The 24636-nt window shown below is 38.6% G+C and overlaps 1 protein-coding gene across 1 annotated transcript in view; it reads right to left on the bottom strand.

Annotated features, from left to right (window-relative positions):
* POLB (DNA polymerase beta) overlaps window positions 1–14350 on the bottom strand; it is a 30012-nt gene extending 15662 nt beyond the window's left edge. The window contains exons 1-7 of the mRNA XM_060653451.3: window positions 14181–14350; window positions 13788–13845; window positions 11436–11502; window positions 7366–7440; window positions 5933–5991; window positions 3431–3480; window positions 1475–1526 (exon numbers count right to left, since the gene is read on the bottom strand). Coding sequence (XP_060509434.2) covers window positions 1475–1526; window positions 3431–3480; window positions 5933–5991; window positions 7366–7440; window positions 11436–11502; window positions 13788–13845; window positions 14181–14241 — 422 coding nt within the window. The 5' untranslated portion in view covers window positions 14242–14350. The remainder of the gene's footprint in view (window positions 1–1474; window positions 1527–3430; window positions 3481–5932; window positions 5992–7365; window positions 7441–11435; window positions 11503–13787; window positions 13846–14180) is intronic.
* Between the last annotated feature and the right edge of the window lie 10286 nt (window positions 14351–24636).

Genomic DNA, 24636 nt, shown 5'->3' with positions numbered 1-24636 from the left:
AGTAAAAATGGGGGGTAAGGGTAAGTTTGTTTCTTAACTTAGACTAAAATTTTTAAGTGTCATTCTTTATGCTATTCCAGATACTCCATCTAAACTTCTTTTAAATAAACTTCACATTCCTATACCAAGAGTAAGTAAATATATTTAAATAAACTTCACACTTCCTATACCAAGAGTAAGTTAGTATATTTCCAAAGTGGACTGCTCCCTCCACTTTGTGTGTAAGTCACGGGGTTACAGTTTATTGCTCTTAAATCCTGCAAAATTATCATATTTTAAAACATTATCCTATGAATCCAGATAACATTATGCTATGTGAAAGAAGGCATTCACAAAAGATCACATACTGTATGATTTCATTTATATGAAACGACCAGAAAAGGCAAATCTATATTGACAGAAAGTATATTAATGATTGTCAGAGAGGGGGTGGGGGTGGAGGGGGGGGTGGGTGGAGACAGAGGGCAGGTAGAGAGAAATGGGGAGTAAATGCCAATAGGTATGGGTTCTTTTTGGGATATAACAAAGATGTTCTAAAATCAACTGTCGTTATGGTTGCACAATTCCATGGATATACTAAAAACCACTGAACTGTATACTTTATAAAAGGATGAATTGTATGGTATCTGAATTATATTTCAATAAAGCTGTTACAAGAATATCTCAGTATGAAATAACATCTAAAACTGATAAAGCACCTGCTCAAAACCACCTCTCACAACAACCAAGTTCTTCAGAAGATCTCTGTTAAGTAAATGCAAGGAAAGGGAGGACTACACCATCCTGGTTTCTGACCAGCTCAGAGTCTTAGAAGAGCAGTGTGAGTTTAGAGGATTATGGTGAGGCATCAACAGGGCTAACCTGCCAACAAGACTATGTAAGACAGGAAGTGAGACCTGCTTATGTTCTATGCATTACAAAAGGGATTCCAGATTGTATCCAGCACACAAAATAATTACTGATGCTGATATACAACATTCCTACTAGTTATTCCTACACCATTATTTAGGTCTTTGGGTTTTTATCTTTTTCTTTTTTTAATTTAGCATTCCATACTCACGTCCTAGCTTCTTGGGCAGACTCTAAACTTCTTAAGAGCTACACTGATCCTATTTATATCCTTACCCCAGACCTGACACAATGCTTTCTACAATAGTTAAGCACAAAATAAACACCTGCTAACTGACTGATGCACTCAGTCCTATGTATTTTAAGAGGAAGTTCCTCCCTGAAGTCAAGAGCATGGGGGAAACACTCAACACAAGAAAGCAAACTAGAAGGCAATAACAAGATGTGTGAAAACAGGCATATTCTCTACAAAAGCTGCAACAAATCTTAGTATTCCTGAAATAGAAAAATGATTGTGTTTAGCTAAGTTTGAAGAATTATTATGGTGTATGGAAGAAGAATGGCTATAAAAAAATTTTACTTTTACATCTTAAGTGTCAAAATAAAAGAAAATTTGCTATCTTACTTCAGCCCAATTCGCTGATGATGGTTCAACTTATCTTCATGTTTCCTGAGATCTGTATAGAAGACATATAAAGTTGAGGTGCTAATTTAAACATTCTTGGGAAGAAAGTCGCTAAATTTAGTGATCCTTTTTACAAAGAACTACCAGGAAAATACACTGAAACGACTTTGAAAAGATAAAAAAATTCTGATATTAAGAACTAGATAAAAGTTTCTTCAAATCAATGTAGTAAAATCTAACAGTTAATTTCATGATTTTTATTTACTGAATCAAAATTTCAATTATAGTTACACAGAATAATAGATTAAACATGCCAGGATCATACCACACTTCACTGACTATAGCAAAAAGCAGCCTTATAAGAACCTATATTGCTTAATTTATGGTTCATAGCAGCAGTAGTAGCCACAACTTCTGAATGTTTTAGGACTACGTTATTTGTTCATTTACTCCTTCATTCAACTAGTATTTATTGAATAGTAACTTGTATAGGCACTGTGGCTGAAATCCTGTTGAAAGGAAAAGTGTTATCTTCATTATTTTGATTAAAAAGCTGTCATATCATATCTGAAATCTAGAAGTGATGTTCCTTTACTGGGCATAAGTACAGGAGTAAGCCTTGTTAAAGAAACAGCAAGATAAGTATGCTTCCAAAGCAATTTCTACAGTCACCCTTATATTCACAATCATAGATTCTCTCTGGAGATACAAAATGGAGAAAAATAAAAATCTTTATAATACATGGAGCACTTAATATTTGTCATAGTTCTGTGTACATAGTAAACACTGAAAATGCAATGGAACTAATGAATTTGTAATATGTAAGGATATAGATGTTGACAGTTATCATAGTACATATCTGTGAATGGTGAAATACTGTAAAAACCATTATAGATGATCTCTGACACTCCCAAGGGATGCAACTTCTGTTTAAAAACAAATTCTTGACCACTTTAACCAATATTTCACTCAGATAAACCAAATATGCCACAGGCAGAAGAGCCCAAACCCTCTCTGAGATGCAGATATAGTAGAGTTCATTCTCTTGCTATGTGACTCACACAAATTCTTAACTTTGCAGTATTACTAATTAATCATGCCTCTTGAGAGTCAGTTACCACTTTTAAGTACTTACTACGTACCAAGAACTGTGCACTAAGTGCTTTTCATACATTACTGCTTTAAATCATATGAGGTAGAAATTATGATAGCATTTTGCAGCTAAGAAACCAAAGCACCATGATCATCCATTCTAATAAAGTGGTGGAGAATGGATTCAAACCCAGGTTCATCTCTAGAACCTGTCCACCTAATCATTTCGGTTGCTTGCAGATAATTGAATCCACAAATATTAAACCCCAAATGCTGTAATAAATCTATCTATACTGTATACTGTACATACATACTATAATAAATATACTGTAATAAATCTATCTATATATAGTATACACCCTTTAAAAAGTATGAAGAAATAAATTATATTCAAAGGATTACTATACTAGGTTTAAGGAATATGTTTATAATTACTTGATTTAGGCTCTATTTTTATCACTTCTTTGAAATCAAAAATTCCTTCAGTAAGTATTGCAAGCCTCTTACAGAATCTTTCTCCATGTATATCACTTTGCTTTTAAGGCTGAATGCGTAGGATTCTGTTGTCTAAAATTTCACTAGAGAAACAAAAGGCAATTTAAATTGTTTCAAAATCTACAAATGAAATCACTGCATTTAAATAAAGAAGCCACTTCCTCTTCTGAGTTATAAACCTAAACAAGTTTAATATAGGAATAAAAGCTCTATTTTACATCTACTCTCTGCTATAGAGTTAAAATGAAACTCTTACCATTCCTATTTACTAGTTGAGAAAAGGTTTTTCAAGTTCTAGTTTGCTAGAGCATTAACCATCCTTCAGGAGCATATGTGACCTGGGACTGGTGACCTATTGTACATACTCACCTTCTAATGTTTTAATCCCTTCATCTACAAACTTCCTTGCAGCAGATGGACTACAAAAAAAGAAAAGCATTATCTAAATATCAAGTGAAACTCAGGACCCCTTAATAACAAATAACCAAGTATGTCTTCTCTTGTCAAACATGAAGAGTTACTGTGGAAATAAACAAGACCTGTTAAAATGTGGTGTGATTTTATCCAAAGAGAAGAATTCCTGAAGTCTCAATCTAGGAATACAATCATGAACCTGGATATGAAACAGACATCTAAGCAGCTAGGTGCTATAGTACACATATACCTTATTCATCAGACAGACATACAAATAGGAAAACAGTTCTTTCATTCAAACGATTAACTGAGGGCCTATTATGTGCCAGATACTCTTCTAGGTGCTGAAAATACAGCAAGAATAAGACAAATAAGCACCTTGGTCTTACCTACCTACTTACATTCCAGTGGGGAGAGAGAGAAAATAAATAGGTATATAAACAAATTTTTAAAGTATCAGGTAAATGAATTAAAATACGGAAAAGTGACGAGTGGCTGGGTCCTACTTTAGATTGGGTAGCAAAGGAAGGTCTCTGAAATGGTATTTAAACTAAAATTTTAATGACAAAGAGTATTTGTAGAGACACAGAAACAGATATTCATAGCAGAAAGGCAATATGGCACATAACAAGTAGAACTGAATTGGGAGTCCGGAAACATGGGTTCTAATTCTGACTTTGCCAGTTACCCCACTTGCAATATTCAGTGTTTTTCCCTAGAAAAAGAAGATAATAATAACACAGATGCTCTTTAAAACAACTTCTAATACTTTAGAAAGGCCCGAAGTCCCTGAGGAGTCATGTTCATTTTCAGTACTGAGTTTAAGAATTTAATATATTTTACAATAACTTTCATCAAAATGTGGCTATTTAAAGGAACACTCACATATCTAAAAGAATGCCTCATTCCATAAAGATGCGGCTTAAGCAAAGCAGTATAGCCTTAGTGGTTTTTGTTGTTGTTGTTTTTAATTTTTTTAACATTTATTCATTTTTGAAAGGCAGAGAGAGACAGAGCGCGAACAGGGGAGGGGCAGAGAGAAAGGGAGACACAGAAACAGTAGCAGGCTCCAGGCTCCGATCTATCAGCACAGAGCCCGATGCGGGGCTTGAACTTACGGACTGCGAGATCATGACCTGAGCCGAATCGGCCACTTAACCGATTGAGCCACCCAGGCACCTCTGTTTGTTTGTTTTTTAAGATTTTAGTTTTTAGGGGAGCCTGGGTGGCTCACTTGGGTAAGCATCCAACTTCAGCTCAGGTCATGATCTCCCAGTTTGTGAGTTTGAGCCTTGCATCAGGTTCTGTGCTGACAGCTCAGAGCCTGGAACCTGCTTTGGATTCTGTGTCTCCCTCTCTCTGCTCCTCCCCTACTCATGCTCTGTCTCTCTCTCAAAAATAAATGTTAAACAAAAATTAAAATACAAACAAAAAGATCTTAGATTTTAAAGACTGGCATATCTTGACATTTGCAAAAATGTGGCTGGAACTACAGTGTATTATGCTAAGTGAAATAAGTCAGGCAGAGAAAGACAAGTACCATATGATTTCACTCGTGGAATTCAAGAAACACAATATTAACATAGGGGAAGGGAAGGAAAAGTAAGATAAAAACAAAAAGGGAAGCAAACCATAAGAAACTCTTAAAGACAGAGAACAAACTAAGGGTTGCTGGAGGTGGGTAGGGAATGGGCTAAATGGGTGATGGACATTAAGGAGGGCACTTGGGATGAGTGCTGGGTGTTATATGTACGTGATGAATCACTGAGTTCTACTCCTGAAACCAATACTATACTTTGTTAACTAACTTGGATTTAAATAAATAAATATTTTATTTTTTAAGTAATCTCTACACCCAATGTGGGGCTCAAACTCACACCTTGAGATGAAGAGTCACATGCTCCACCAACTGAGCCAGCCAAGTGCCCCACAACCTTAATGTTTTAATGTTAATCTTTATGTTGCCAAGAAGTGTCAAAGAAGCCCCCTTTGGTGCTAACTCAAATTTTAAGATAGAGATTCCTTCATTAAAAAATGCTTGGACTTGGATGCTTGTCCCAAATTTATAAGGTACTATGTTAGGTGCTATGGAAAAAAAGTTTAAATGCTTAAGATAAATATCATGCTCAGAGAGGCAAAAGAGGCATAATCTGGAGGGAGTGATAAGATGTACACAGAGATGTAGGTGGAGGTTAGAAGAAGGAGATTATATCTGACTGGGGAATCAAACTGGTTTTATGAAGGAGGTAACACTTGCCTTGGATGGACTTTGAAAGGAGAGGTAGCACCTGAAGAACCAGCCTCAGACATATAAGATATGGAAGAGTGAACTATATGGACAAAGACACAGAGATGGCAAGGTACAGGTTTTGAAGGGAAACAGAATATACTTATTCTGTCTTACATAAAAAATAAAACCAACCCTACTACTGTGTCTACTTAAAAAATACTTCTTACCCGATGCCACTAACTCGAGTCAGGAAATTGATAGATGAACTCGTATCATCCTGCCGAATCTTTAAGAAAAAAAAAAAAAAGTCTAATAATGATTTTGGAATGCTCTGAGGACTCAAATGATCTTATTGGAAATATACCAGTCTGCTAAGAGACCTGAGGAGCCATTTACATTTGTTTGTAAAACCATACAAAAGTATTCGCAAATAACCTCAGTGGTTATAGATGAATAACAAAGCAAATGAAGATATTTCATCTCTCATTTATCCAATACTTTTAAAAGGCTTATTCATAAAAGACCATAAGTGGTATAGTTACTATCACCAGGGTGAAATAAAATCATAAAAATGCTTTAAAGAGCTTAAGAATAGAAATTCTAAAATATAACAATCTTTTATCAAAGTTTATAACCTACCTTCTGAATGATACGAGGAGCTAATTATAATACAGCTGCTAACAGTCTCTTAAAGGACATATAGAAAGGGGCACCTGGGTGGCTCAGTTGGTTAAGTGTCCGACTTCGGCTCAGGTGATAATCTCACGAGTCATGATTTTGAGCCCTGCGTTGGGCTTTGTGCTGACAGCTCAGAGCCTGGAGCTTGCTTTGGATTCTGTGTCTTCCTCTCTCTCTGCCCCTCCCCTACTTGCGCTCTGTTTCTCTGTCTCTCTCTCAAAAATAAGTAAATATTAAAAATAAAAACATTTTTGTGAGAAAGAGAGAAACAGAACATGAGTGGGGGAGAAGTGAGAGGGAGAGAGGGAGACACAGAAGAATCCAAAGCAAGCTCCAGGCTGAGCTGTCAGCACAGAGCCCAACGTGGGGCTCGAACTCACAAACTGCGAGATCATGACCTGAGCCAAAGTCAGATGCCCAAAGACAGCCACCCAGGCACCCCAAAAAACATATTTTTTAAAAATAAAGGACACATAAAATAAGTGAACAATTATCATCTTAGGGGAACAATATTCAAATTAAAAAAATAGAACACTTAAAGCCATAAACTCCACTCCTCTCTTTTTCTTCTCCATGTCACCAGGTGAATGACATCAGTCACCCTGCAATGATGCTACATGATAGTTGCCCTAAAGACAGACACTAGAGGGGCACCTGGTGGCTCAGTCCATTAAGTGTCCAAATCTTGATTTCAGCTCAGGTCATAATCTCACAAATAGTGAGACTGAGCCCTGCATTGGACTCTAATAGCATGGAGTGCTATTAGCACTAATATAGCACTAAATTAGCACTAATTAGCACTAAATATTAGTGCTAATATGCTAATAGCATGGAGTCTGCTTGGGATTTTCTCTCTCCCTCTCTCTCCCTCCCCCACTCGTGCTTGCTCTCCTTCTCTTGAAATAAAAAAAACACTAAAAAAAAAAAAACAAAAACAAAAGCATACACTATAATCAAATAAGCAAACAAGTTAAAATTTTACCTTTTCCAGCTTACGCAATTTTCCAGTCGCTAAAAATTCATCAATCTTTTCAGCAATTTTTGTTCCTACACCAGGCTAATAGAAAATTAAAAATATAAAACTCATATAAATATAATGCTTACCAAATCACTCAAAGATAAAGTAAAAAATGGGAAATGAAAAAAATGATCATCACATGACCAGTTTTAAAACCAAAGACACAGAAAATTGAGTCATGGTGAAAATATATTCTCCCAACAAAATCCTTAAATGACTGACAAAAGAGAAGTCCTAATAAAACAATTCTAAATGACTTATTTTTTAAATTAATTTTTGTTGTAGAAAAGAGAAATAGAATTGCAAAAAGAAAAATATTAAAATCACTTGCTAATTTCATCACCCTGAAAATTAAAATAAATTGTAATCTCATAACCTAACATCTGCTACATAGCCTTCTCTGCTTATATACATAAGCAGAGTTATATGTGCATATATGTGCATATATATATATATATATATACACACACACACATACACACACAGTTTTCTTACAAAAACAGAATCATACTGCTTTGTATTTTCTTAAAAACAGATCATGAACAAATCTCCATGTCAATATATAAATACAACATCAGTATCTTTAATGGCTGCATAGTATATCACTGTACAAATGTATCATAATTTACTTAACAAATACCCTACAGGTAAACATTTAGATAGTTCACAAACTTTGATATAACCATGTCATGAATTTCCTCTAGAGCAGAGGTTCTTAAGCTTTTACATACATTATCATCACCTTGGGGATGCAGTAAAACACAGAAAGCCAATCTCACCCTAGAGTTTCTGACTTAAAAGGTTTCCCTTCTCTCCCCTTCCCTTGTTTCTTTTTCTTTTCTTTTCTTTTCTTTTCTTTCTTCTTTCTTTCTTTCTTTCTTTCTCCTTCCTTCCTTCCTTTTTTTTTTTTTTTTTTTTTTAAATTTTTTTTTTTTAACGTTTATTTATTTTTGAGACAGAGAGAGACAGAGCATGAACGGGGGAGGGTCAGAGAGAGGGAGACACAGAATCTGAAACAGGCTCCAGGCTCTGAGCTGTCAGCACAGAGCCCGACGCGGGGCTCGAACCCACAGACAGTGAGATCGTGACCTGAGCCGAAGTCGGAGGCTTAGCCGACTGAGCCACCCAGGCGCCCCCCTTCCTTCCTTTTAAAGTAAACTCTACATCTAACGTGGGGCTTAAACTCACAACACTGACAAGCTCTACCAACTAAGTCAGCCAGCTCCCCCAGTAGGTTGCATTTCTAACAAGTTCCCAGGTAGTGATGCTGCTGCTGGTCTACGTACCACACTGAGAACCACTGCTCTAGAACTGTATAGTTCAACATGGTAGCCACCGGCCACATGAGACGATCTAAGTTTACATGATTAAAATGAAAAAATGCAATCCCTGAGTCACATTAGCCACACTTCAAGAGCTCACTAGCCAAATGCAGCTCATGGTTATTGTGATGGACAGCACGGCTCTAGAACATAAGCCCCATGAGAGCAGAGATCATGTCTTTTTACTGCTTCACCTGAAGCACCAGGAGAATACGTGGCATACAGGTGCAGAACAAATGATGCTTACATACATCTATCTCTACTGGTTTCCTCAGGATAAATTCCTCAAAGTAAAATTGTTGGGACAAAGGAGATAGGCATTTTGCCAACATTCTGCCAAATTATCCTTCAGAAAAGCTGTAAATAACCAAGATTTCCATCATTAGTAACTGTATGTCTTTTTCCACATCTTTATCCATACTGTACATTATATTTGATAGTTTGATAACACCATACAGCATCTTGTTTTAATTTGCAACTCTGATTATTGGTCAAGTTGAACACTTTTTTCATGTTTTTTTCTTTTATTTTTTCCCTTTAAATAAGTTTTTACAGTAGTTACAGGTTCATGGCAAAATTGATCACTAAGTACGGAGTTCCCGCATACCCTCAGCCCCCACACACACATAGCCTCCACAACTATCAACATCCCCCACCACAACGCTACCTTTATTATAACTGATGAACCTACATTGAAACATCATCATCAAAGCCCACAGTTTACATTAGTGCTCACTCTTGGTGGTATTGGTCCTTTTAAGTTAAATGTTCAAGTGCACAACATGTGTGCCAGTTATTTCCTATTGTCTCTTAGCCCTACATATACCCTTCCATATTCTTGATTTATTTAATGCTTAATAAGTGTTCCAGGACTACTGAACACATATTCAAGTTCTGAAAACAGCAATTACCAGAGAGAAATGAACAAGATTTAGGAAGCAGAACAGACTAGAAAATGGAAACTGCTCAGGTTTCTCATTTTCTTTATCAGAAGACACATACTGACCTGAAGCAATTTAAGCCTAGGCTATTTCCTATACCTAACATTAAGGATTAAGAGGCAAACACTCATTCTGGAAATATCAGACTTCTAGAATTACTGAGAAGCACTCATATGTGCCAAAGAGTAGGTTGGTGATTTTTAATATAATAGTGAAAAGGAATAATGATGTGATATTCATATTTTCTATCTAATGTTTATTTTTTTGAGAGCGCACACACACACACACACACACACACACGCATGAGTGGGGGAGGGAGAGAGAGACAGAATCTGAAGCAAGCTCCAGGCTCTGAGCTGTCAGCACAGAGCGTGACACAGGGCTTGAACTCACGAACCATGAGATCATGACCTGAGCTGAAGTCAGACACTTAACCAACTGAGCCACCCAGGCGCCCCTATGTGATTTTCATATTAAGTCCAGTCTCATGTAAAAGGAATTTTGGATACTTTTGTGGGTTTTTTTTTTAGAGATATACCATAAGCTCAGATTTGGGATGAAGTGCATTAAAGCTTGTCAAAAGTTTGAATCTAATAAATGAGCAGGTAATTAACATAAAAAAGGAAAGTCAATAGTGATAAAAGGGGAACAGAATGCAAGCAGAAGTGGCTCCTGAGGTTAACACTGGGTCAGTTCACCAGGAAAGAAACTCAGAATTAAAGTCCAATGTATTTATAACTTCCTTGGCTAGTCTATTTGGGGAGGATATACTGAAGTTGAGAACTGTCTATTGATACAAAAGATTTAAAACCTATACACCAGGACATGATTAGTATTGAGTAATTAATTCAAGATGAAGATGTGGCACATGATTAATGTGGATAATCTGTCACTCAATCATAAGATGTACAAGATTTATGGTAATTTCACGACTCTGAAAGGTGAAAATACAGGACAGTTATGGCTCATATTTTGAAGGCTCTCATGAGAAAATTAAGGAAAATCAAATATTGATAACCTAAATTCTAGAGGACTTTTGTGAACACAAATGGGTAAAGAATAACAAAAGAAGGTGATAACTGTCAGGACTTAGACCAATCAAAAGCCACGTCAGTTTGACATCTTTAACAAAAGATGAATTAAAATATGGTCCTCAATTTTCAGGAACTTAGAATCTTTTAGTGAGATTTAGATGAAAGAAAACAACCTATCAGGGGCACCTGGGTGGCTCAGTCGGTTAAACGGCCGACATCAGCTCAGGTCATGGTCTCGTGGTTTGTGGGTTCGAGCCCTGCGTCAGCTCTGTGCTGACAGCTCGAAGCCTGGAGCCTGCTTCAGATTCTGTGTGTGTGTCTCTCTCTCTCTGCTCCTCCCCCACTCCTGCTCTGTCACTTTCTCTCAAAAAAATTAAATAAACATTAAAAAAAAAAAAAAAGAAAGAGAACATGTAGACTTTCCTAGTGTATATTCTATATTCTTGAGGACTAATCCTCAAGCTGAAATTCAGTGTGAATACATATGTATATGGCAGGGTATAGAAAAAAATTATAATTACATATATTTAAAGCAGAATTTCAATCTACACCCTCCACACTTTGACAATGAAACAGTATGACTGATATAGCATTAATATTATTCCAAGAAATCAGGAGCAGTGAAATCTGCGTATGTGGATCAAGGAAGCTTTGGAGAGGCAAATTTAATTTTCCAGTGGAACCCATCAAATTTGTACATATGTGAACTCTACAATCAGCTTGCTCACTAAACTTACCAACTTCTTAGCTTCTGCTCCACTCTTTATTTTGTGTGGGTACTTTGCAATCACAGATGCTGCTTTTCTATAAGAGGAAAAAAAAAAGAAATCAGTTAGTTACAAATCCAGGGAGGTCTTAATTTTTCTTAAACTGGAACACATATACAAGCAAATATTTAGCTTAAACTTTATCATAATAACTAATTTTCCACATCTGTGTCAAACTTAAAAAACTCAGATGAAATGACAGACCACCTGCATATCTTTTAGAAGTATTTTGAAAATCCTCACATTTGAGGATAGCATAATTTTAACTGTATATGTGAAACTAGGGAGATTCAGCAGACCAGTAGCCTTTCCTTTTGGGGATAAGCTAGTTTTCAGAAATTGTTTGTAACTCTCATAAAAATGTGCCACCTGGTGGTATTTAGACTACTAGATACCAAAGGGGTTTATGGATGGTTATTTTTAAATTCATGGCCTAAAATTCCAACTGCATTCCGCCATGTCCTTTTAGTTATATTCTTTTTTTCATTGCTCTCATCTCAGTTCTGCATAAAGCACTGACCTGTGATTCTTGCCCATCTCCACGCACATCCAGCTCAATAATCTGGTGACATATTGGGCACACCCTGAGAGCTTACCGATGGTATCCTGTCTGTAATTTCAGTGCTAAATATAGTTTAGCAATGATGCTGATAAAAAAGCCAGAGTACATCTAAGTCTAAAGCATAAATACCAGGTAGTCTTTGCATCCTTGGTTTTTCATTCTGTTCTAATACATACAGACCTTTAGATTTGGATTTCAACCTCTATTAGCATGTAACTGATGATGAGTCTGGAAAGGTATGTTGAGGACAGTTTGTTGAGGGAACTGTTTCAGTAAAGACAAGTAGTACCAGACAACTGGCATTATGGAGCAAAGCCTGAAGGGAAAAAGAATTAATCCTGAAAGGCCTTCTGGAAGAATGGCAGGATCAGACAACTATTTTCAAAAGAATATATTGGCCACAATCAAGAGAAATGTATATCTGGGTAGGGAAATACATGCAGGCATCACCTGATTTTCCAGACTGATTTCCTCATTCCAACCATATTCCATAAGCAAACTGAACTACTGACTTCCTGGAAAATGTCATACTCCTCAGGTCTCAATACCTTGACACATATTGTTTCCTTTCTTAGACTATTCTTCCTTTCACTTATCCCTTGACAGGCTCCTTCAAAACTAAACATCTCCTCTCTGAAGCCTGGTGCGACATAAAATATAGGGTTGAATATCTCTGATTTTTAGATCATCAAATGTGTGGATGATAGAACAATTATTTTTTTTTGATAGAACAATTACTTTAAACAGGAAGTCATAAAAGATAAGGTAAGAAGCATAATCAGTTTTGAATTTTGAATGGGAAGGGAAGGAGAGAGCTGAGGTTAATTTTGAAAGGGTGGAGATAAAGGTAATAGCAGCCTAAAAATCTGAAGAAAAGTCAATGAGATACAGATTTGGAGTCAATGACATAACCAGTATCCAAAGCCAAGAATGTTAAGACTGCCAGGGAAAGTATGAAAATGAGAAAAAAGGACAGACCTCTGGGAACTCCTAGCATTGGAATACAGGAGGTGAAAGAACAGACAGGAGTGCCATCGCAGAATTCAAGGCTAAGACTTGAATGCAATGAGCTAACGGTGGATGCCAGTGAGAGTTCAATAAGGTGAGATGTAGGTGACAGCATTTTCAGAGGAATGGCAGGATGACAATTATACCACAGTGAGATAATGAATGACCAGGGCTGAGAAAATCCAGACAAGAAACGGATTATTCAAGAAGCTTAACTGTAAAGTGGAGGAAAGAGACAGGAGCTAGCTAGAGGGTAGAGGGAAGTTAAGAAGGCTGTTTTGTTTTTGCTTGTAAGAGCTGAGGGACTTAGGACATGTTTGTGAGCTAAGGGGCACAAGTAACTGGATGTGGGAATAAGGGCTATGATAAGGGTCCTGGTGAGATGGACAGGATAGAATGGATCCAAGGATCGGCCAAACACCAACCAGATGAAGATCTGATTCCATGAATTTCATAGCACAGACCTCATACACTGTCTTTCATTATGGCTTAAAATCAAACTGCATTTTCAGCAATTCATATTTGATGATGGGGAAAACACACATCAGCTACACCGATTAGAAACGATCCTACAGAGCTCTGCCCAAATTATCCCAGAAATATTGTATTAAGGTACAACCACAGAGTCAATACCCTCAGTTGTTGCTTTTTTCTCCTCTTGCATATGGTCCAAATATCCACTGGCCCCTCAGCCCTGTTAACTGCCACACATCCCAGGATGCATGCTACCAGAGAATGCTGCACCGTCCCACCTGTAAGCATTGTACTTGTGGATTGCCTGGTTCACGTTCTTCTCAAAGTTTGCGAGTTCTGCAAAGGCAACAAGAGGCTCGGGTCAACAAGAACCACGAGTAAACAAACGAAAACTGAGTTTTCCAGAAGGGGATGTAACAACTTCTTAAGGGACAGTGACCCTACGCTTCTACACGGGCCAGGCCAAAGACAGCCCAGTGACACAGGAGTCCCCTGGAGGACTGACATTCAGCCACCAGCAATGGGCGCTGAAGGAAGATCCGTACGGAAGACTACCCGCTGCAAGGGGCCAGACCCATCCACAGGGCTGTGGGGACGGGAGAGAAGGAAGGGAAGGCAGTGAGGTAGGAAGAAAGGAGAAGAAAGCCAGCGGCGCCTGGCGCGGCGCTAACCTGTGAGCATGTCCGTGATTCCCCCGTTGAGCGTCTCCTGTGGCGCCTTCCGTTTGCTCATGGTGGCCTGCACCCGAGGACCGCAGAGTGCTCAAAGCCGCGGACTGGCCCCCTCTCCCAGCTTTAAGGAGGGGCCGGGACTTGGAGAGGGGGGCAGGACCAACCCAGCCCTGGCAAAGCCAGCGCGACCTACTGAACAATGGCTGCCTCTGACAGGGGGCGCGGTGCGCGGCGCGCGTGGTGACGTCACGCGCTGGGGGCGGTGCCGGGGCGGGGCTCTCGCGGCTCTTGCTGGGTGCGAGAGAGACGGGAACCACCCGGCGCAGGAGATCTGAGAGAGAAAGCTGGGCGAGATGGTTGGTTTCGTAACGGGGTTTCCGTGGGAAGACCTGGATTCTTAACAAGACAATGTCTGTTTTCCCAGTACGTTTCTCTGGAATCCTCTCCCCAGAAGGGAAAAACTAAGGAGTCCGACTTTGTGAAGTCAACTCAGGTAGTCGGGTGGGAGATAGCATACCGAGGATACTTTTGTGCACATATTGTATGTGCACAATAATAGTTATTGAATGCACGAGGATAAGAGGCAAACACCGGCATCATACTTACTTGTGAAAACTTTCAGTAAGAATATGGTACCAGTGCACTGCAGTGGAGTTCCCTACTAGAGAGCAGGCGGGAACCTAGAATAAAATACGCCGTATTATAGGGAAGCCTCCTATAGTAAACTTTTAACAGATATGCCCGCCAATGTCAGAGTATTTTATTTCTTATTTCCCTGCCTTTTGCAGTAGGGGCTAAAGAGAAAACAGTAGGATGCGGAGAAGTGCTTAACCTAGATAATGAGCAATGAAAATGTCATTAAAACATAATGACCTGGACACCTGGCTCAGTCGGTGGAGCATGCTACTCTTGATCTTGGGGTTGTGGGTTGCCACTCTTGATCTTGAGATTGTGGGTTGGAGCACCAAGTTGGGTGTAGAGAGTACTTAAAAATAAAATCTTAATGGGAGCCTGGGAGGCTCGGTTAAGCGCCAGACTTTGGTTCAGGACATAATCTCATGGTTTGTGAGTTAGAGCCCCACATAGGGCTCTCTGCTGTCATCGAGGAACTCGCTTTGGTTCCTCCGTCCCTTCCCCACTTGCATTGTCTCTTCCTCTCCCTCTCTCTCTCAAAAATGAACATTTAAAAAAATAAATAAAATCTTGAAAAAAAAAAACCAACCATGATGACCTGTATCTGAGAAATTTACAGTTCTGCTTGAAAAACGGATATGTGACATCAATATTTTCACAGGTGTTTCTCTTGGGTTCATACTGAATTGCCAATTCCCGGCAATTGCTTTGTATGTAAATAAAATGAAAAGCTTATTACAAAATAATACATGGATGCTGTAGAAATATTTGAAAATGTATAAATGGAGAAAAGAAAATAAACAATTATCTCACCATCCAGCTTAACCACGATTAATTTTTTAGAACATACTTCTTGTATTATAATCTAGTCCTTTAAAAATTACCATTATTTCAGACACTCAGATCAATGGAATAGAAGAGAGAACCCAGAAATGGACCCACAAACATATGGCCAACTAATCTTTGACAAAGCAGGAAAGAATATCCAGTGGAATAAAGACAGTCTCTTCAGCAAGTGGTGCTTGGAAAACTGGACAGCAACATGCAGAAGAATGAACCTGGACCACTTTCTTACACCATATAGAAAAATAAACTCAAAATGGATGAAAGACCTCAATGTAAGACAGGAAACCATCAAAATCCTCGAGGAGAAAGCAGGCAAAACCCTCTTTGATCTTGCCCGCAGCAACTTCTTACTCACACGTCTCTCTCTGGAGGCAAGGGAAACAAAAGCAAAAATGAACTATTGGGACTTCATCAAAATAAAAAGCTTCTGCACAGTGAAGGAAACAATCAGCAAAACTAAAAGGCAACCGATAGAATGGGAGAAGATATTTGCAAATGATATATCAGATAAAGGGTTAGTATCCAAAATCTATAAATAACTTATCAAACTCAACACCCAAAAAACAAAGAATCCAGTGAAGAAATGGGCAAAAGACATGAATAGACACTTCTCCAACTGACACATGAGATGGCTAACTGACACATGAGAAAATGCTCAACATCACTTATCATCAGGGAAATACAAATTAAAAGCACAATGAGGTACCACCTTACACCTGTCAGAATGGCTAACATTAACAACTCAGGCAGCAACAGATGTTGGCAAGGATGCAGAGAAAGGATCTCTTTTGCATTGTTGGTAGGAACGCAAGCTGGTGCAGCCACTCTGGAAAACAGTATGGAGGTTCCTCAAAAAACTAAAAATAGGGGCGCCTGTCAGTTAAGCGTCCGACTTCAGCTCAGGTCACGATCTCACGGACCGTGAGTTTGAGCCCTGCGTCGGGCTCTGGGCTGATGGCTCAGAGCCTGGAGCCTGCTTCTAGTTCTGTGTCTCCCTCTCTCTCTGCCCCTCCCCCGTTCATGCTCTTTCTCTCTCTGTCTCAAAAATAAATAAACGTTAAAAAAAAATGTTTAAAAAACCTAAAAATAGAACCCTACAACCCAGCAATTGCACTACTAGGCATTTATCCAAGGGATACAGGTGTGCTGTTTCAAAGGGACACATGCACCCTCATGTTTATAGCAGCACTATCCACAATAGCCCAAGTATGGAAAGAGCCCAAATGTCCATCGATGGATGAATGGATAAAGAAGATGTGGTATATATATATACAATGAAGTATTACTCAGCAATCAAAAAGAATGAAATCTTGCCATTTGCAACTACGTGGATGGAACTGGAAGGTATTATGCTAAGTGAAAATAGAGAAAGACAAAAATCATATGACTTCACTCATATGAGGACTTTAAGAGACAAAACATGAACATAAGGGAAGGGAAACAAAGATAATATAAAAACAGGGAGGGGGACAAAACAGAAGAGACTCATAAATATGGAGAACAAACTGAGGGTTGTTGGAGGGGTTGTGGGAGGGGGGAATGGGCTAAATGGGTAAGGGGCATTAAGGAATCTACTCCCGAAATCATTGCTTCACTATATGCTAACTAATTTGGATGTAAATTTTAAAAAATAAAAAATAAAGTTAAAAAAATTACCATTATTTTTTAAATTATTTTTTAATGTTTATTTTTGAGAGAGAGAGAGAGAGCAAGTGGGGTAGGAACAGAGAGAGAGAGGGAGACACAGAATCCGAAGCAGGCTCCAGGCTCTGAGCCATCAGCACAAAGCCTGATGTGGGACTCGAACTCACAAACCTCGAGATCATGATCTGAGCTGAAGTCAGAGGCTTACCCAACTGAACCACCCAGGTGCCCCACCATTATTTTTCAATAATGGAATAATGCTTTAGATACAAGTAATTTCCTTGAATAGCAAGGTTGTAGTTGTTTGTTTCTTCATAATATTAGTGTATATCTTAAATTATCCTTATTGGATATTTGTGTTTCTTTTATGAATTTCCTATCTATATATCCTTTGTTCACTTTTCTATTGGGATAGTTGTCCATTATTAATTTGTTAGCTCTTTTATATATATAAATATTAATCTTTTTGTATATTATATTTGTATGTTATTTGTAAATGTTTGTATTTTCCCAACTTGTCCCTTGCCTTTTTTTTTTAAGTTTATTTATTTATTTTGAGAGAGAGAGAGTGCATGAGTAGGGGAGAGGCAGAGAGAGAGGGAGAGAGAATTTTAAGCAGGCTCCACACTGTCAGTGCAGAGCCTGATTCAAGGCTCCAACTCCCAGACCGTGAGATCATGACCTAAGCCAAAATCAAGAGTGGATGCTTAACTGACTGAGCCACCCAGGTGCCCCTCTCTCTTCCCTTTATAACATAACTTCTTAGCACCTTGATTACCACCTTCATTTAGATATATGAGTCATCTTAGTATTTTTCTCTGTTCAGCTTTTTTCCCATCCAGTTCCTATTCCAGGCTATATTCATATTATTTTGTTCTGAAAAATGATCATCCCTCATTAAATAAAAAAGTTTTTATTCGACTTTGAATAATGACAGTTGCAACTTTAGGGAACTGTGGGATCATTTTTTATATAAGTATTATGAGCATTTTACAGGAGTATTATACCATTTTTATATGAGTATAAAATACTCATTTTATACGAGGATTATACTTTTTAAAAATCAATGCCAGAGAATCCAAGGAAAGTGGTCATCTCTCCTCATCTTCTTGGACCATTTGATCTACTTTGTAACATTTGATCTACTTTGACTACTCTCTTCTTGAAATGATTTGTTTTAGATTGGCTTCTGAGACAGCACATGCCTTGGGTGTTCCTTCTTCCTTCATAGCCACTCCTTCTCAAGTTTTTGTTCTGCTTTTTTGTTCTTATTCCCAGTTCCTCCTCCACTCTCCAGCCTTTATAGGAAAGTGCCTCAGGCCTTTCTCCTCTAACCAGCTTTTCCACTTTGTCCAGTCTCACCTTTTAAAATGCCATGCCAGCTCAAAGACTCCTAAATTTATATTTTTAGCCCTGACCTCTCTCTTGAGTTCCAGTCTCATATATCAAACTTCCAGCTGGATGTCTCTAGTTATTCATAATAAGCATCTCACAAATACATGTCTTAAAGAACTCTTGAATTTTTGCTCCACTAACTTCTTAACTTTTCCCCAGTTTAGTTAATGACATTTTAATCCACCCTGCCATCAGGCAAAACCCTAGGAACCATTCTTAATGGCTCTTTTCATATCCCACATCCAATCTGTCAAGTCTTGCCTGTTCTGTCTCCAGAATATGTGCTCTGAATTGGATGGCCACTCACCACCTCTACTGCCACTACTCTAATCCAGTCTACCACGATCTGCCTCCCCGATTGCTGCCATAGTCTCCAGAGTGGGCTTCCTTGTTTTGCTCTTATCCCCTGAAGGCCATTCTCCAAATAGGACAAAGGTAGGGGCACCTGGGTGGCTCAGTTGGTTAAGCATCTAACTTCAACTCAGGTCATGATCTCACGGTTCTTGAGTTCAAGCCCTGTGCCAGGCTCTGAGCTGGAGCCTAGTTCAGATTCTGCATCTTGATCTCTCTCTGCCTCTTGCCCACTCATGCTCTGTCTCTCTCTCTCAAAAATAAATAAACATTAAAAAATTTTTTTAAAAAGGACAAAAGTAGTCTTTTGAAAATGTATATGTATATGTTATTCATTTGCTTAAATACCCTCTCATTGCACTTAGAATAAATTCCAAATTCCTCCCCAGGGCCTGCAAGGTCTAATGTGATCTACCTCCTTTCAACTCTTTTACTCCAGTTCTTGCCACTTTTCCCTTTGTTAGTTCACACATGTCGTTATGTAGCACACACATGTACCTGCTTCAGGGTTCTTTTCTCATTGTTCAGGGCTTTGCCTGGCTGCCTTCGCATCGTTCCAGTCTCAGCCAGGTAGTCACATCGCTGTCACATTCCTGAGCAACAACACCCACGCCCTCTCTATTACTGTGGAATTACTCCACTCCATGAAAATGATTGGAAACTTACACATGTGTTATTTGCCTACTTCCTACTCCCTGCTCTATTTTTTCCTCCCCTAATGTGAATTGTAAGCTCCATCACAGTAGGACTTAATTTTTGTTTGCCGCAGAGTAGGTAATAAACATGTACTGAATGAATATCCTAAATTGCAATTTTGCTTAAATATCAAATATTTTAAATTACAGAAGAGATTGACACATCATGATGTAGGGGGACTGAGGGGTTTCCTGGGATGCAGAATTTTCAGGGCTCAAACCCAGAAAGTTCTGAACAAACTGAAACAAGTTGATTACACTGACATGTTACCCTTAGATATGTCACTAACAAAACCTAATTTGGAAAAAACACTGAGCACTGTTTAAGGGCTCCTAACTGGATAACTTTTTTTCTAGGTAAACTTTTATTGAATCAGATTCAGCATAGTAGGGGAAAAGGAGTAAGAGGGATTAAAAGATTAAAAGCCATATAACTTGTGAAAACTGCAAAGATTCACACAATTTCAAAGGAGTGAGCCAAAGTTGGTTGGGGGTGATAGAGTAAATCAAATGATAAAAGTCCTCAAATTTCCACACAGAAATAACGTTTTGGCTTTTACAAAAAAAAAAAAAAAAAAAAAAAAAAAAAAAACTAAAAATACCCCAACATTCTCTACCTTAGAAGTTACAAGCCTGGGAAAATGAGAAGAACTGCCTTGAGTGATGATATTTTGGAAATATGAACTGTCAGTTTTCTCTTCCCTTCTACCCATCCCAAGCAAATACTTTTACTTGTTTCATTTCCTCAGCATAAAGAAGAGACAGAACTGAAAGCCCCTAGTCTCTCATTTCAGGATTCCAAAAACCTAAACCCTTTAAAGAGATAGTGCTAAGCACTTCTGACAAAATATGTACGAGATAGAAAGTGCTCATTCATGCAACATACCTTTATTGAACACCTGTCAAGTGCCAAGCCCTGCTTTGGGTGCTGTGTATATAGCAATCAACAGACCAAGTCCCATCTTGTGAAGCTTTTTAATGGGGGTGTGGAGGGACAAATAAATACATTTGGTGGTGATAGTGGCATAAAAACAGATAAGTCAAGATAACAAAGTTACACAGGGAAGTCCTTGGGTGGTGGGATAGGAGATGGGTACCAGTATAGAGAGGATGTCCTATAAAGGCCTCTGATAAGGCTACATTATGAACAGAAATGTAAAGGAAAAGGAAAGGAGCCATGAGGGTATCTGGGGGAGAAAGTGATCCAGGCAGAGGGAAAAGCAGTTGTAGGCTCTAAGGCTGAAACTAAAAAGTTCTAGGCAAGTTGATACAAAGTATGTGACCATTTTAACATATGCTGATACCAACAAAACCTAATTTGAAATGAAACTTTTTTCTTTCATTAAGGATAAACAATGAAGATAGTGTGGGTGGTACAGTGTGAGCAAAGATAAGAGTGACAGATAATGGTACCAGAGGAGCGTGCAGCATGTGCAGGGGATAGAGAAGTGGCCAGAGTAGTGGCAGCAAAGTAAAAGTAGAAAGTGAGGTCAGAGTAGCAGCAGGGAGCAGGGGCCAGATCATGGGCCATTGTAAGAAATTTGGATTTTACTCCAAGTGAGGTGGGAACCTTTGGAGTTGGGTTTTAAGCACAGGAGTGATTTGATCTGGTATAGATTTTAAAAGACTTATCCTGGAAGATTAGGAGAGGAAGCACATGACACAAGCAGGGAGACTGATTAGGAAGCTAAGGCAATAATCCAGGCAAGAGGTGATGGCAGTTTGGGCCGGAGTAATGCTGAAGGAAATGGTAAGTATTCACGTTCTGGATATATTCCAAAAGTTGAACCAACAGGATTCATTGGATGAATTGGATGTAGGGTGTGAAAAAACAGAGAGTAGTTGGGGTGAATCCATGGTTATTCAACTGAGTAACTGGAAGAATGGGGCTGTCATTTAAGGAGATTAGGAAGACAGTGAAGAACAAGTCTGGGAAGGAAAAATCAGGAGTTGACTTTTGGAAGTGAGACGTATATCCAGCTGACAGTGCTGAAGAGGCAGTTGGATACATTATCTTGAGGTTCAGGAGAGGGGTCTGAGCTGGAGGTGTAATTTTGAAACCATCAGCATCTGTATGATATTTAAAACCATGAAGCAGGATTCAATCACTTTGGGAATAAGAGATTAGAGAAGAGAACTGTTAATGTGTGTGTGTTGGTGAGGGGGGCAGGTACTAGTTTAGAGGTCAGGAAGATGTCCCAGAATTAGTCAAGAAACAGGAAGAGCCACCAGTGAGGATGAACGGGATTCGATTAGGTAAGGCATGTAAAAAACTCTTCCCAAAGGAGAAATAATGTGGTATATATCAGGAAAATAGAGTACAGCACAGAAGTTGGTGGAGTATGAGGTTAGAAATAAAGACGAGTGTCAATGTGTGCCAGCCTGTGGAGACTAGACATTAGTCTTTGGGTGCTGTAGGGTCACAGAAGGTTTCAAGTAGCATTTTCCAATTTTTATTCTAACAGCACTATAGAGGATGAATTTTTGATAAGTGGGAGATGTTAGAAAGCAGGGAGACTATTTAAGAACCTAAGGCAGGAGACAGAGAGGAAAATGTTTTTAAACTTAAGAGGTGAAAAACAGGTGGGTCCTGGATGAGAGGAGTGAGGAATAGTCTAGGACGATCACTAATCTCTGCCTTATAGGACTTAGTAGATGACAGTGTCATTACCTGAAATAAAAAATATACAAGTAACAGGTTTGGGGGTGGGGGGTGGGGGAGAATAAATTCAGTATTTTTGAAGTATTTAGATATGTTTACCACAGGTAAATGTACAAATTTGAAGTTTGGGGATAAAAATGTAGCCATCAACATAAAGATGATAGGTAAGACCATGAACATCAACCATTGAAAAAGTCAAGATTTACCGTCAAGTGCATAGAACACACATTCTGAGTGTCCATGAGAAAAGTATAGGCCCATTTCAAATATAAAAATAAATATAGAAATCTCAAAATATTAAGTAACTGAATTTAAAAACAATTATAGAGCAGTGAAACTATTCTGTATGATACTATAATGGTGGATACATGCCATTATACATTTGTCCAAGCCCATAGAATGTACATCACCAAAGGTGAAGTCTAACGTAAACTATGGACTCTAGATGATAATGAAGTGTCAATGTAGGTTTATCAATTGTAACAAATGTTATCACTCTGGTGGGGGATGTCCATGGTGGGGGAGGCAGTGCACGTGTGAGTGCAAAGGGTATATGGGACATTTCTGTACCTTCAACTCAATTTTGCTGTAAACCTAAAGCTGGTTTAAAAAAATAAAGTCTATTGGGGTGTCTGGGTGGCTCAGTCGGTTGGGCATCCAACTTCGGCTGAGGTCATGATCTCACAGCTTGTGAGTCTGAGCTCTGCATTGGGCTCTGTGCTGACAGCTCAGAGCCTGGAGCGTGCTTCGGATTCTGTGTCTCCCTCTCTCTCTGCCCCTCTCCTGCTAGTGATCTGTCTCTCTTTTCTCTAAAAAATAAATAAACATTAAAAAAAAGTCTATTTAAAAAATTGTGGGCAAATAGAGTTTATTCTACCAATGCAAGATCAGTTTAACATCAGAAAAATCTAACAATATTTTTTATTTTAACAGATTCCTCACAGTAACAAGTGAGAGGAAAAAGTACACCACATGATTGTCTCAATATACAGACAAAAAGCACTTGATAAAGTTCAAGCCAATTTGTGATTTTATTTTATTTATTTTGTTAAAGTAGTCTCTACAGCCAACATGGGGCTTGAACTCATGACCCAGAGATCAAGAGTCACATGCTCTTCCGACTGACCCAGTCAGGTGCCCCTCATTTTGTGATTTTACATTTTTAAAAAAAAAATTTTTTTTAAACGTTTATTTATTTTTGAGACAGAGAGAGACAGAGCATGAACGGGGGAGGGTCAGAGAGAGGGAGACACAGAATCTGAAACAGGCTCCAGGCTCCGAGCTGTCAGCACAGAGCCCGACGCGGGGCTTGAACTCACGGACTGTGAGATCATGACCTGAGCCGAAGTCAGCTGCTTAACCGACTGAGCCACCCAGGCGCCCCTCATTTTGTGATTTTAAAAGGACTCAGAAAACTGGAATAGTAGAAAATATCCTTAACTTGATAAAGATTCTGCCAGAAGCCCACAGTAAACATAATTGTTGACAGAGAAACTTTAGTCTCAAAAGAGGGCAAGGATGTCCACTCTCATCACAATTGTGCAAGCAGTAAAGGTATTAGTACTAGAGAAAACAAAACCATAATTATGTGCAGCTAAGCATAATTCTTATACAGAATAAAACAATAGAATTAAGATAAACTGTTGAAACTAATAAAAGTTCAGTAAGATTCCCAGATACATGGTTGACTTACCAACATTAATTCTCTGTTGGCAACAACAAAAAAGAAATTGTAGAAATAAAACATATTGAAAAATGACTTAAGTGGCAATATATGAAATTCAAGGAGCCAAAACTAATCTATGGTGACAGAGGTCAAAATACTTGTCCTCTTTGATGATAAGGGTAATTGGCTGGGAGGGAAGATCCAAAAGGTATAAGTAAATGACATGAGCTAGTGTCTCAGACCCTTAACACTGTCTGATGTTGCTTTGTTTCCTCTCTCTAAAGCCATGTCTGTGGCATGTTAAGGATATGCATTATGGCAGGTTGACTAAAGAAGAGAAACTGTCGCCTGGTTTACAGGTGGCTCTACATGACATGCTGGTGCCACCTGAAAGTAAATAGCTGCAGTAACACAGCTCCACTCAGGGGTAGCACTGAAGCACGGTAGTGAAGGAAAGTCCTCTTGGTGTGCAGAATTTTGAACCATACAGTTTTTGTCCCCTTTGTCTGGAATAAGAGATGGCCAGATTCATGAACTGTTTCTGATGGATTGCCTGAATGCTCA

The sequence above is a fragment of the Panthera onca genome, chromosome B1 (assembly GCF_046562875.1).
Source record: "Panthera onca isolate mPanOnc1 chromosome B1, mPanOnc1 haplotype 2, whole genome shotgun sequence".
In the NCBI taxonomy this organism is placed as follows: domain Eukaryota; kingdom Metazoa; phylum Chordata; class Mammalia; order Carnivora; family Felidae; genus Panthera; species Panthera onca.
This window is presented reverse-complemented; position numbering and strand designations above follow the sequence as displayed.